General features: G+C 47.9%; 1 protein-coding gene across 1 annotated transcript; it reads left to right on the forward strand.

Annotated features, from left to right (window-relative positions):
• Positions 1–9,270: 9,270 nt before the first annotated feature.
• Positions 9,271–11,701, forward strand: LOC131807550 (antileukoproteinase-like). Its single transcript, XM_059133021.1, has 4 exons — positions 9,271–9,430; positions 10,098–10,259; positions 10,758–10,907; positions 11,495–11,701. The coding sequence occupies exons 1-3, from the start codon at positions 9,349–9,351 to the stop codon at positions 10,904–10,906; spliced, it is 393 nt and encodes a 130-aa protein (XP_058989004.1). The 5' UTR covers positions 9,271–9,348; the 3' UTR covers position 10,907; positions 11,495–11,701.
• The last annotated feature ends 771 nt before the right edge of the window (positions 11,702–12,472 follow it).

Below are 12,472 nucleotides of genomic sequence, written 5' to 3' on the forward strand. Positions count from 1 at the left end.
TACTCTCTGTTGCTCTCTGTTTCTCCAGCTCTGTGAGTCTCTGAAGTGCCCTGGAGGGAAACCCCTGGCTGTAAGCTCTGAACTTGTCCTCCGATGCTGTTTCTCTTTTAGCCAGCTCACTGGCTGATCTTCCCTCCTCCTTCCCCGGTGTCCTGAGTGCCCCAGTGGTTCGTCCTTTCCTTGACTTTGAGCTCGGCTGTCATCTCCCTCTCATTTTGGGAAGTGTGTCCTAATGTTCAGGGTCAAGAACAGTGATTTAGCCTCAACGATCCCCTGAATCTTGGGTCTGCCTTTTCAGAACTGGCTTCTTCTTCCCCCAATGCTATGCCCTCAACTTCCTGAGGGGCTAGAACTGCTGGAGAGACAGGCATGTCAGCCTCATATTGTGACTGTAAGTATGAGGACCCTCTGACATTCGAGGCTTAGGTGATTAGATTTTGAGTGAACAAAGAGGGACCAGGAAGGCCAGAGCCTGAAGTCACTCTTAGAGCATGCAAGATAGACTTGGGGGTAGGGAAGGAGCTGCACTTTCTTTCCTGGCTTTGCCAAACTCAGTTTGTCATCCCGTGGTCAGTTGGTCGTCAGCAAACCCACCACCCAGCCACCTAGTCCCTCAGTGTTCCAGGCAACCTGATGGCCAGATGTGATCTAGTGCTGACTGGTGGCCCATCCTGCTTCTGGGAGTGCATAGTGCCCGCCCTGGGACTATGGTGGGTGGTGGACATTATCACCACCAGATAGGAACTGGAGTGCTTGGTGGGTGTTAGGGCTTCTGGTTTCTAGCCTGTGGCTTTGTTCTCCCCAGTTAAGGTGAAGCCTGGAGAGTTTCAGTGGTGCCTTTCCAGGAAGGGAGCTTGTCATCCCAAACTTCGAGGCAAGGGCAGTCAGGGCCAACAATATTCAGGTGCCACAAGGAACCTGCAGGAAAGCAGTGTACTCCTCGTCTGCGTCAGGAGGAATACTGTGAAGAGGAGATATGCTTTAGGTCATCAAACTTCTTTTAATTGATGACCCGTGGTCTCAGGATCCTGGTACCCCAGGCCTGTGGCCAGGGGGCTGCCCAAACCCTCAGTCTGGGAGTTAAGAGACCATAAGCCTCCAGCTGTAGCCCCCCAGGACCCTGCCACCACCTGGCAGGCTGCAGGGAGAACTTCCCAGAGACTCCTTGTCCTCATCTGTAAAATGGGATGGCATCCATACCTACTCCATACCACGGGAAAATTAAACGTGATAAAGCATGCAAAACACTTAACACTGGGACTCCCTCCAAAAATGTTTCCCAGCAAAGGTTTGGGATGGTGACTGGCAACAGCCCAGAGCAATACAGATGCTCTTAAGTGGGGAAGCCACGATCATTCCCCACTCTGACTGACTTCGGAGTCTGGAACGTTTGCAGGAGACCATACTACGCTCCACATGCGAGGAGTTGGAGTCTAGTGATGGGAAATGTTTTCCCAGGCTGCTTCTAGCTCTGCTCCCATGTTGAAAAATTCAGTGTTTCTTTCCCTCCGTACCTTCCACAGGTAATCCTGCTCGCCATTACTTCATGTCCGACACCCATTTTCTTTTCTGTCTTCCCAGATCCGGAAGTATTTCCTCAGGGCAAACCATAGCCTCTGATTCATTGACCTCACAGAAAATGGTGTCTTCTCCTGGGGAGACAATCAACCTCTGGAGGAATAAGTTGTAGAGCCCTGATCTATACAGCCACCTCCTCTTCCCTGGCTGGGCAGGAAGACCCTTGAGATCTATTCTTGTTGGTGGTTTCCATCCCTCTTGGACGGATGGCCATTTTCCAACTTTGCCTGGATTCTGCTTAACCTGGGAGCTCTCCACCTGCTCAGATCCGAGCCCAAAAGAACAGTTCATTTTCCCCAGCTGTGTCAGGAATCCAATGAGAGGCTGGGGAAGGAAATTCAAACCTTGTAAAACTCAAATGTTCTTGGGTGAAGAAACGCTACGAAGGAAGCGGCCATCTTTTCCTTTCTGAGGGGTGGGGAGATCCAGCTACCAGCTCCATCAGCCATGGATCTCCAGAGGTGACTGGAATGACCAGCTCTGCCCTCATTCTAATTCCTTCTCAGTCTGCTCTTCCTGTCCCAGCTTGGCGGTATTCTTCCCTGATACTCTCACCACCCCATCTGGCTGCTTCTCCAGCCCTCCTGGCTTCTGCCTCTCCATTCCCCTTCAGTCCCCACTGTGTAGGGTGTGTTTTTGTTTGAAAGAGTATTTCAAGTTAAGTTATAAAGGCAACTGCAAAGGTCAGAACATGGGCTGAGGCCCCTGGGGTGTGTTTATGACCTGGAAGGAAGCAGGGTGACATTGCTTCTTACAGAGTCACCGATCAGCTTGGGACAGAGGGAGGAACTATGAGAGAGAGAGCGAGCCAGTGGCTGCCTCATCTGTACAGGAATGAGCCATGACAACCCTGTCTCCTAAGTTCTGGATTCTGAAATGGTTTTGGTTTTTGGCTTTGACACCAAGAAAGATAATGAATTTTAGCAAAAGGCAAGGACGTTGTTTGGATCGGTATGGGGAGCTCAGAAATGTAGCTCCCTCGGACACAGGTAACAAGGGCCTCCTGCTCAGGGCCTCACACCTCCTGGGCCCTGTGCTTTAGAGTGTCTCCCTCAGAATTGTCCGTGGTTCCTCCGCTGCCTGGGGCCAGCCAGTGCTGGCAGTGCTGTGGAGGGCGGGGGTGGTGCTGGGGAGGCACCTCCAGCCTGCCCTGAGACCTGCATGGGTTCTGGTTCTTCTTTCTCCCCTTTGGTCTTTCCCACTCTCTATGCCTGCCCTGATCGCTGGCATCCTTGGCAGTCACCCTGCGGGTCCACAGCCCTAGAAGCCCTTCTGGTGGATGGGGTGGGGGTTTTGTTGTTGTTGTTTTTACCTCTAATTGACCTGTGCTTCCCGCCCCCCCCCCCACCCACCTGCATCAGACTTGAGCCGTGGGGGGTGAGGAAGAGACATTTCCTATGCAAATGGACTGCTCCACTCACTTCCCCAATGAGCCCCTGCACAGTTGACAGCTTAAACTGTAGGACGCAGGGCAAAGGAAGCATATAGGCCCTTTGTTTAAAGGTGGCGGGTGGGGGGTGGGGGTGGGAAGTGCCATTGAAGGCATTAAAATACCCTAACAGAACAAAACACTCTTCATTTCCCTTTCTCCTGTGATTGGTCATGGTGGGTTTTATTTGTTGCATCATCTTGTTCCCCCTCAGGGACAGGAAGGGTGCAGAGCCTCACAGGTGTCCCGGGTCCCTGTTGCACTAGCATGTCTAGTCACAAGGCCCAACCCACCAGTCACAAGGCCCCCTTCCCACCGGCTGCCCTGGTGGTAACATCAAAGACCAACCCTCAAAGCACCAGTTGGAAGCCAGTAGTGAGCTGTGGCAGAATGGATGATGCGGTCTGAGGACAGTGGTGCAACTGGCATTGAAGAGATGATTTTGGGAATGCAGAGGGAAGGGGCTGGGACTGGCCAGGGCTCCGTGGTGAGACGGAAGCAATATAATATACGCATATATTAGCATAGATAATATTACATAGTCTATACATAATATACATGATACTATTATATGATAGATGAGAGATAGACAGACAGCGGGAGGAAGAGAGAAAGAGAGAGAGAGAATGGGACATTTTATTTCAGGGAATGGGCTTATGCAATCCTGAGGCCGGGCAAGTATGAACCCCCCGGGGCAGGCTGGACAATCAAGTAAGAGCTCGGGCTGCCCTCTCGCCCCTGAACTCCACAGAGCAGCAGGCTGGGGAGTCAGGCAGGCTTTCAGGGTTTCACTCTTAAGGAGCCTTCTTTTCTTCTGGAAACCAGTTTTTGCCCTTAAGGCCTTCAACTGATTAGATGAGGCCCACTCACACTATGAAGGGGAATCTGCTGGGCTCAAAGTCTACTGATTTAAAGGTCGAATCACACTTAAAAAATGCCTTCAGAGCAATACCTAACTGGTGTTCGACCGATAACAGGGCAAATTAATCATCACAAAGGTCTACATTGTTTTAATACAGAGGATATAAAGCCTGGTGCTCCGAGTCACAACAGGGCTGCCATTTTTCTTGTGCTAGGAGATCTGAAGCTAGTCACCTCTGACCATAAGGAACATGAAGAGCTGGTTTCTGGACCCGTGGAGGAAGGAATGATGTCTGGACCCTGAGAGGACACTTCTCATGCTCTCCCTGGACAACAGGCAAATACACTGGCATCCTCTCTCATTATTCCAAATCTTCCTGGATAAATCACGGTGCCTGTCACAGGCACAGTGAATTTTGTAATATATATTATATTATATTTTGTAATATATATATATGATTATATATATATTATATATATAATATATATTATATATTTATATAATTTATATATATCATAGATCATATCATATATATCATATACAAAACAAATTATATAATTATATGTATATGAAAAATACAATTAAATATATTTAAAATTAAATTTTAATTTATTACTAATTATATTAAAATATAAATATATATTACAAATGCATTATAAATACATATATTAGAAATATATTTTAATTAATATTATACATTATATATATAATCAATTAATATTACAAATACATATAGATGTTTAAGCTTTAAAAAATTTTTTTTTTTAATTTTTAATTTTTTATAAACATATAATATATTTTTATCCCCGGGGTACAGGTCTGTGAATCGCCAGGTTTACACACTTCACAGCACTCACCAAAGCACATACTTTCCCCAATGTCCATAACCCCACCCCCCTTCTCCCATCCCCCCTCCCCCCAGCAACCCTCAGTTTTTTTTTGTGAGATTAAGAGTCACTTATGGTTTGTCTCCCTCCCAATTTTTAAGTAATCTCTACACCCAACGTGGGCTTGAACTCAAAACCGCGAGATTGAGAGTCATGTGCTTTACCAACTGAGCCAGCCAGGTGCCCTTATAATATATTTTTTAATCACATTGTTTATATAGACAGAGGGCCCTTGAGAAATATTTGCCAGTCCTCCAGGTGTCCTAGAAGCAGCCTTGTCCTGAAGGCTCAGTTGGGCATTTAATGGGACAGAGTAGGCAGGGTCCCGGCCCAAGGTGAGGGGCTGTCGTTCAAACCCACCAGCTCCCTGTGTGCCCAGTGTACTGACCATAATGAGAACCAGGTCTGCCCTTTCAAGTGGACTAGACGCTGTGCTGAGTGCTTGCCAAGTACCCCCACAGCAGCCATGTGATATAGAAGAAACCAGTACTACGCCGAGGAGGCACGCTCAGAGAGGTTCAGTGACTTTCTTCCAGTCCGGGGCTCTGACTCTGCTTAGGTTCTTTTTTGTTTTTAAAGATTTTATTTATTTATTTGACAGAGAGAGAGAGAGAGATCACAACAGGCAGGCAGAGAGAAAGGGGGAAGCAGGCTCCCTGGCGAGCAGAGAGCCCAGTGTGGGGCTCCATCCCAGGACCCTGAGATCATGACCCTGAGAAAGCAGAGGCTTAACCCTCTGAGCCACCCAGGCACCATTCTGTTTAGGTTCTTAGTGACCATGCAGTACGGAGTCCGTGTGTCTTCTTCACTGTGGCCTCAGGGCCTAGCACAGCACCTGGTGTGCAGTAAGCATGCGTTAAACAGTTCTCCTGTGAATGAATTTAATGAATGAACAAATCTGTAGAATTTAGGAGAAGGCAACAGAGGGTGTGTGACACAGGTTTAGTGAATCAGTGCCAGGCTGAGATCGGGCTAGGAGGGGAAGTGTTCGCCACCAAACAGGTTTTGGGGATCAGCATGGGAGTAACCGGCTTCAGTAAATCTTGGTTTGGTGCTGTGTGACTAAGTCCTTATGCAACTCTGGGCTTGTACCTGCTTCTGAGGGCCTCGGACCCTTGTTGCAACCTGGATGTTGGTCTAGATCAGGGCACAGCAAACGTTTTCTGTGCAGGACCAGAGAGTAAATATTTTAGGCTTTGTAGGAAGTGTAGGTCTCTGCTGTAACTACTCAACTCTGCCATTTGTAGTGGGGAAGTAGCCACAGAAATACATAAATGAATGAACATATGGCTGTCTTCCAATAAAACTTTATTTAGAAAAACAGGCAGCTGCCTGGATTTACTCTGGGGGCTGCTGTTGCTGACCCCTGGTTTAGAGAAGCTCTGAGATCCCTTTTCATTTTAACAGTCTATGATTTAAAGACTAAGAACCAATTGTATGAAGGACAGAAGTGATCACACAATGTCTTTCTCCTCTTATGGCACTCATGGCAGACATTGCTAATGGATCACAGGACTCCTTTCTGACCGGAAGAGAGTTGGCTTTTACAATCAATCACAAATGGAGAATTCCAGCTAGACCATTCCCCCTTCACTGTTCAAGACACAAATACTTAGAAGACTCCAGACGCTCTCTTGAGTGTGGCATTGAGGAAGAGAGGAAGCAACAGAGAGTGAGATGTGTGACAGCTTCTCCCACTCCCATATCCCCGTGTGAGAGGAATCAAATTCTCCCCCAGGGTGAGCAGAAGTGAGAGCCCAGATCCTGAACCTAAGCCAGGATGTCTGAGCTGACCTTGGTATTACCATGGGTGGAAGTCAGACCCTCCATCTCTCTCTTACTTGCTCTACTGGGCTCGAGCTAGGAGTGGACACCTAGTGTTGACTAGTTACCCAGTGCATGCTAATTTTCTTCCTTCCCTCTCCCCACCAGAATGTAAACCATTGAGGGACTTCTGTCCAGCCAGATCTGCTGACAGTTGACTGCTGGAGAACACTTTACAAATCAGCTCCTCTGAAGCCGTTGGTGCATGGTAACGCCAGAATCTTTCACCTCTATTTGAATTTCCACACTTTGAGGAATGAATGGGGAAATCCCAAGCATCTAGAAGTCACACGATATAAGGGCTTGGGCTATGCAGTTAGACAAGTGTGGGTTGAATCTGACACTTGGTGGTCGCTTTCTTGATTATTAGAAGCAACTCCGCAGATGGGGTAACACACGGAGTAAACTTATTTTATAATAAGTCACATATGAACTTAACATTAATTTTTTTTTTTTAAATGCGGGAGTTCTATAGGGGATTTTGGGGTAGGTAGAAGCATCCGTCTGACCTCTCCAGTTACACACTGCAAATGCATGTTGGTTCTGGAGGCCAGGGAGCTCTTTGCACCTTTCTCTCAGATTTGTTTCAATGTTCTTCAGTTGTAAGGGATATAATTCAATTGTCCTTTATCCAGTTCTTCCACACGCTTAATCTCACAACTCCCTGAGAGGGGCTGATTTGTTAGTATCCTCCCATTACGCAGTTGGGAAAACTGAGCTCCAAAGAGGTTTGCTGTGGGCAGAGTTCTTCTTCTGCCCCCTTTTATTTGATAACTGTTTTTTTAAAAATTTAATTTAATTTTTAATTTTTTCAAAGTAACTTCTATACCCATCCTGGGGCTTGAACTCACGACCCCGAGATCAGGAATCGCATGCTCCACCGACTGAGCTGGCCAGGCGCTCCTGTTTGACAGTTGGTTAGCGAGCACTTTCCATGCGTCAGGTATGGACTAGGCGCTGCAGATAGGATGGTGTTAATGTTTCAGGGAAATAACTCTCTGCTGGCTGGCTGATATGTCGATATGTCATCTGAACTTTTGAGAAGGAAATTGCCTTGAGCAATCAGTAGTGAGTTGCACAATCCCCGAGAGTCCAGGAATGTGAGAATTAGGGGGGCCTTGCACAAGGTCTTAGCAGAGAGTTCACATCTGGGATTTCAGCTCTGCATCTGAAGAGCTTCTGTGCACCTGGCCTCTTCTTGCTCTCTCCTCCTACCAGGCTAATGGGCTTGGGGCCTCCACGACATTCACAGTTCACATGGACACATGAGATGGTCTCCTTTTTTTTTTTTAATTTTAATTCAACTTAATTAACATATACTGTATCATTAGTTTCAGAAGTCGAATTTAGTGATTCAACAGTTGCATAGAACACGCAGTGCTCATTCCGTCACAAGCCCTCCTTAATGCCCGTCACCCAGTTACCCCAGCTCCCCACCCACCCACCATCTCCCCACCCACCTCCCCTCCAGCAACTCTGTTTGTTTCCTAGAGTTGAGTCTCTTACAGTTTGTCTTTCTCTGTTTTCATCTTATTTTTCCTTCCATTCCCTTATGCTCATCTGTTTTGTTTCTTAAATTCCACATACAAGTGAAATCATCTGATAATTTGTCTTTCTCTGACTGACTTTTTTCACTTAGCATAATACCCTCTAGTTCTACCCACATGGTTGCAAATGGTAAGACTTCATTCTTTTTGATGGCCAAGTAATATTCCATTACACACACACACACACACACACACACACACACCCCATCTTCTTTTTTTTTTTTTTTTTTTTTAAAGATTTTATTTATTTATTTGACAGAGAGAAATCACAAGTAGATGGAGAGGCAGGCAGAGAGAGAGAGAGGAGGAAGCAGGCTCCCTGCCAAGCAGAGAGCCCGATGCGGGACTCGATCCCAGGACCCTGAGATCATGACCTGAGCCGAAGGCAGCGGCTTAACCCACTGAGCCACCCAGGCGCCCCACACCCCATCTTCTTTATCCATTCATCTGTCAATGGACATCTGGGCTCTTTCCATTGTTTGGCTATTGTGGACATTGCTGCTATAAACATTGGGGTGCTTATGCTCCTTTGAATCACTATATTTGTATTCTTTGAATAAATACCTAATATTACAATTGCTGGGTTGTAGGGTAATTCTATTCCTGAGGAACCTCCACACTGTTTTCCAGAGTGGCTGCATCAGCGTGCATTCCCACCATCAGTGTAGGAGGGTTCCCCTTTCTCGGCATCCTCAACAACATCTGTAGTTTCCTGACTTGTTAATTTTAACCATTCTGACTGGTGTGAGGTGGTATCTCATTGTGGCTTTGATTTGTGTTTCCTGATGCCAACTGATGTTGAGCACTTTTTCATGTGTCTGTTGGCCATTTGGATGTCTTCCTTAGAGAAATGTCTGTTCATATCTTCTGCCCATTTCTTGACTGGATTTTTTGGTTTTTGGGTGCTGACTTTGATAAGTTCTTTATAGATTTTTGGATACTAGCCCATTACTGAGATGGCCCCTTATCAGCCTGGTGACATCTTCCAGACCAGCCTCTTCCACTTCTTCCCTGGCAGTTACTGTCAAGCCTCCCAGTCTTGCCTGGGACAGGAAAGAGCCGCTGTCTCCCTGATATTAGCATTGCTGGTCTCACCAGCTTCCTGTGTGTGCAATCACAGCTGGGAGGGAACAAGGAAATTCTGTTGGGGCCACACCCATTGGTGGCAAGTATAAATAATGAGGTTTGGCGTTGACCTTCAGGGCCACACCTCCTCTCATCATGCAGTCCAACAGCCTCTTCCCTCTCGTGCTTCTTGTCCTGGGAACCCTGGCACCTGGGCCTGCAGAAGGTGTTGGAACAGGTGAGTTAAAGCCACCCTGGCACAATGTTGGTTGCAGGGCAGAAGTGAGGGCTCCTGGTGGAGGGGGGTGTCTCCTTCTAGAGGCTCTGATCTCTCAGCTTAGTTTCAAGAGACCTCCCTGAGGCTGGGTTCATGTCCATCTGGGCTCCAAGGTCTCTCTGTGGGCTTCCGAGCATTGGGATGTGCTCTTTTACCAGAATCCGGTCAGCCCAAGCCCCACTCCCTCTGGTCCTACTGCTCTCTCTCTCTCCACCCTGTGAATCTGCCCGTCGTCTGTCTGTCCTCGTCTCTCTGTTTCCATCCTTCCGTCTCTGTGTCTCTGCCTCTGGCTCTATCTCTGTCCTGTCCTGTTGGCTCTGTTTACTTTGTTTGTCTCTCTCCATCTCCCTCACTCCCGGACTGTCTCTTTGAATTTGTGGACCCTTGTTTTCCCTGAGTTAGGAAACCTTGGCTGGGAGTCCTCTGCCCTTTTCCAGGATCTGCCCATGTGTGTGGTTTACTCAAGCCCGTCTACTCTTGATGGAGGTCAGACAGGCATTTCCCTCTGGGTTTTTTGGGCAGTCACCTGGGGGAGGGTCTCCCCTGAGGAGTGGTGCTTTGTTCCAGGAGTCATGATGGCTACTTAGCACCCAGCTCCTTCCTTAACTTGTGGTATTCTCTTCAACAGCGTTGAAAGCTGGAACCTGCCCTTTTATACCATCTTCTCGGTGCCTTTCTGGATATGAGGAACCTGAATGCCAGAGTGACTGGCAGTGTCCAGAGAGGCAGATATGCTGCTCTGATATTTGCGGATTCAGATGCAAAGACCCCATTAACATCTTCAACCGGAGTGAGGAGGGGGAAGGGCTGATGGGGAGGGAGCGAGCCTGAGAATGCAGCATGTTGTGGGGGGGACAGGACTGGGTGCTGGCCCTGCCAGGTCTCCTCCTTTCTAGGAATTGTCTAGTCAAGTTTGTCATCTGGCCAGGGAGTCACACTGACCCAGACAGGAATTTACTCACCAGGTTGGTGAAGCAGCCAGTGTGTCCGGAGGTCAGTTTTTTGGGGAGTAGTCACCTGGCCATTCAGATAAGCAGGCAGATGGCAGCCATCTGTCCAGTCAGGACTAGACAACCGATCACCTGTGTGGAAAGGGTGCCTAATGTGAGAGAAGACCTGGATCCTGCCTTGAGCGGATACAGAGGCCTTGGGAAGGAAGACATGGCCATGGGGATAGAGAAAAGATGATTCTCCCTGGGTGGGCTGGGCTGGGGCTGGGGCTGGGTCCAGAAAGTAGGGGTGGTACAGAAGGCACAAAGTCTTTGACCTGTGACTCTGCTCTTGCCAGTTAGGGTGAAGCCTGGCAGGTGTCCCGTGGTCACTGGCCAGTGTCTGATGCTCAACCCCCCCAACCACTGTGAGACAGACCACCAGTGTGTGAGTGACTTCAAGTGTTGTAGGGGCATGTGCGGGAAAGTCTGCGTGTCCCCTGTGTAAGGTAAGGAGGGGCCTGGGTCCACCCTTCTCCCACCCACCAGTCCTCTCTGTCCCAAGCCTCTGGCAGCTGTGGCATATGAGCAGGGGGACTCCTGATCCCTTTCCCAAAACAGCCTCTGCCTGGCCCCCTTGTGGTTCAAGGGCACTGTTCCCCAGGCCCCAGGGCCAGGATTTCTGCAGGATCACTCATGGCTTTGGTTTTATTCCAACCTCTCTGGGTGAGGTCCTGAGCATATGGCTCTTTGAGTCTCAGTTTCCTTACCTATAAAATGGACATAATGAAATTTAAAGTACTTTGTAAAGCACCATGTGCACTAAGTATGTCTTATTAAGATCATCTCCAGCATGTTGTCTTGGGTCAAAACCCGTAGGAGCCATGGATTTCGAGGACAATCTAGCTCAATGCTCTGAGTTTAGAGTGCTACAGTAAAATTGAGACTTGAACTCAGTCTCCTGATACCAAGACTTTTTCGATTAAACCACTACCTTGCTATTTTCTCTGTGTTGGGGGATTTCTTGGGGGGGAAGAATGGGGAGATAATTTGGCTGGTTCCTGTATTGAAGCCCCAACCTGATTTTCTCTCGTAGCCTGATTCCTGCCATTTAGAAGAGTCTCTGGATTCCTATTCTGTGGTCTGGGAATTCTGCTTTCTGCTCCTGGTCTTGGAGAAATGGGGCAGCCCTCCGTGGTCAAGACTTAGTTCTACCACAGTATCTCCACTGGGGAAAGGCTTGACACACAGTAGGCTTTCAGGGAGTGCCTGTTGATTAGTGAATAAATTAATGTGCACATTTCTTTTTGTCCATCTGCTTCTGTGGTTTGCTGGTGCTGTGAATTGGGTGGGAGGTAATGAGGGAATGTGTGGCTATGGCCCCCCTCCTACAGATACAAAGTAGGAGGAAGAGGCTTCAGGGCTGGACAGACATGAATCTCCATCATGAGTCTGAACATACAGACCCTGCATTTTTGGACAAATGACTCAATCTCACACATCTTCATTTCTTAACCCACAAAGTGGCCCCGTGTTTGGAGCACTGGGATATATATACAGTGTGTATGAAATGAGTAGCAATGTTGCTAGGCCACAGCAGGCTTGAAAAGTGGTGGATACTGGCCCTTCCGTGGGGATTTGGAGCTTCTTACTTCTCTTCTCTCTCCCAAGACACGATTTCTTCTGTCTTAAAGTAGGTGTTGAGCTGAACCACATGCACTGATGATCAGTCCTGAAAGAGGACTCCAAACACGTCTGCCCATGGCATCTTGGTATCGGGGGCCCCAGAGAAAGCGCAGTGCAGTCAAGCACTGGGTAAAACAATGCTTTATTTTTTTTAAGATTTTATGTATTTATTTGACAGACAGAGATCACAAGTAGGCAGAGAGGCAGGCAGAGAGAGAGAGGAAGTAGGCTCCCCGCTGAGCAGAGAGCCCAATGCAGGCCTTGATCCCAGGACCCTGAGATCATGACCTGAGCTGAAGGCAGAGGCTTTAACCCACTGAGCCACCCAGACACCCCCAAACAATGCTTTATTACATAGAAAAAAACCCAGAAAGATCATCTTCTACCT

This window comes from Mustela lutreola, chromosome 9 (genome assembly GCF_030435805.1).
Source record: "Mustela lutreola isolate mMusLut2 chromosome 9, mMusLut2.pri, whole genome shotgun sequence".
Taxonomy (NCBI): domain Eukaryota; kingdom Metazoa; phylum Chordata; class Mammalia; order Carnivora; family Mustelidae; genus Mustela; species Mustela lutreola.

What these genes read in the sequence shown, in the direction of transcription:
- LOC131807550 (XM_059133021.1), top strand. Translation starts at nt 9,349, where the DNA reads ATGCAGTCCAACAGCCTCTTCCCTCTCGTGCTTCTTGTCCTGGGAACC. An exon ending in TGCAGAAGGTGTTGGAACAG is followed by an intron (nt 9,431 to 10,097) that starts GTGAGTTAAAGC and finishes TCTCTTCAACAG; the next exon opens with CGTTGAAAGCTGGAACCTGC. An exon ending in CATTAACATCTTCAACCGGA is followed by an intron (nt 10,260 to 10,757) that starts GTGAGGAGGGGG and finishes TGCTCTTGCCAG; the next exon opens with TTAGGGTGAAGCCTGGCAGG.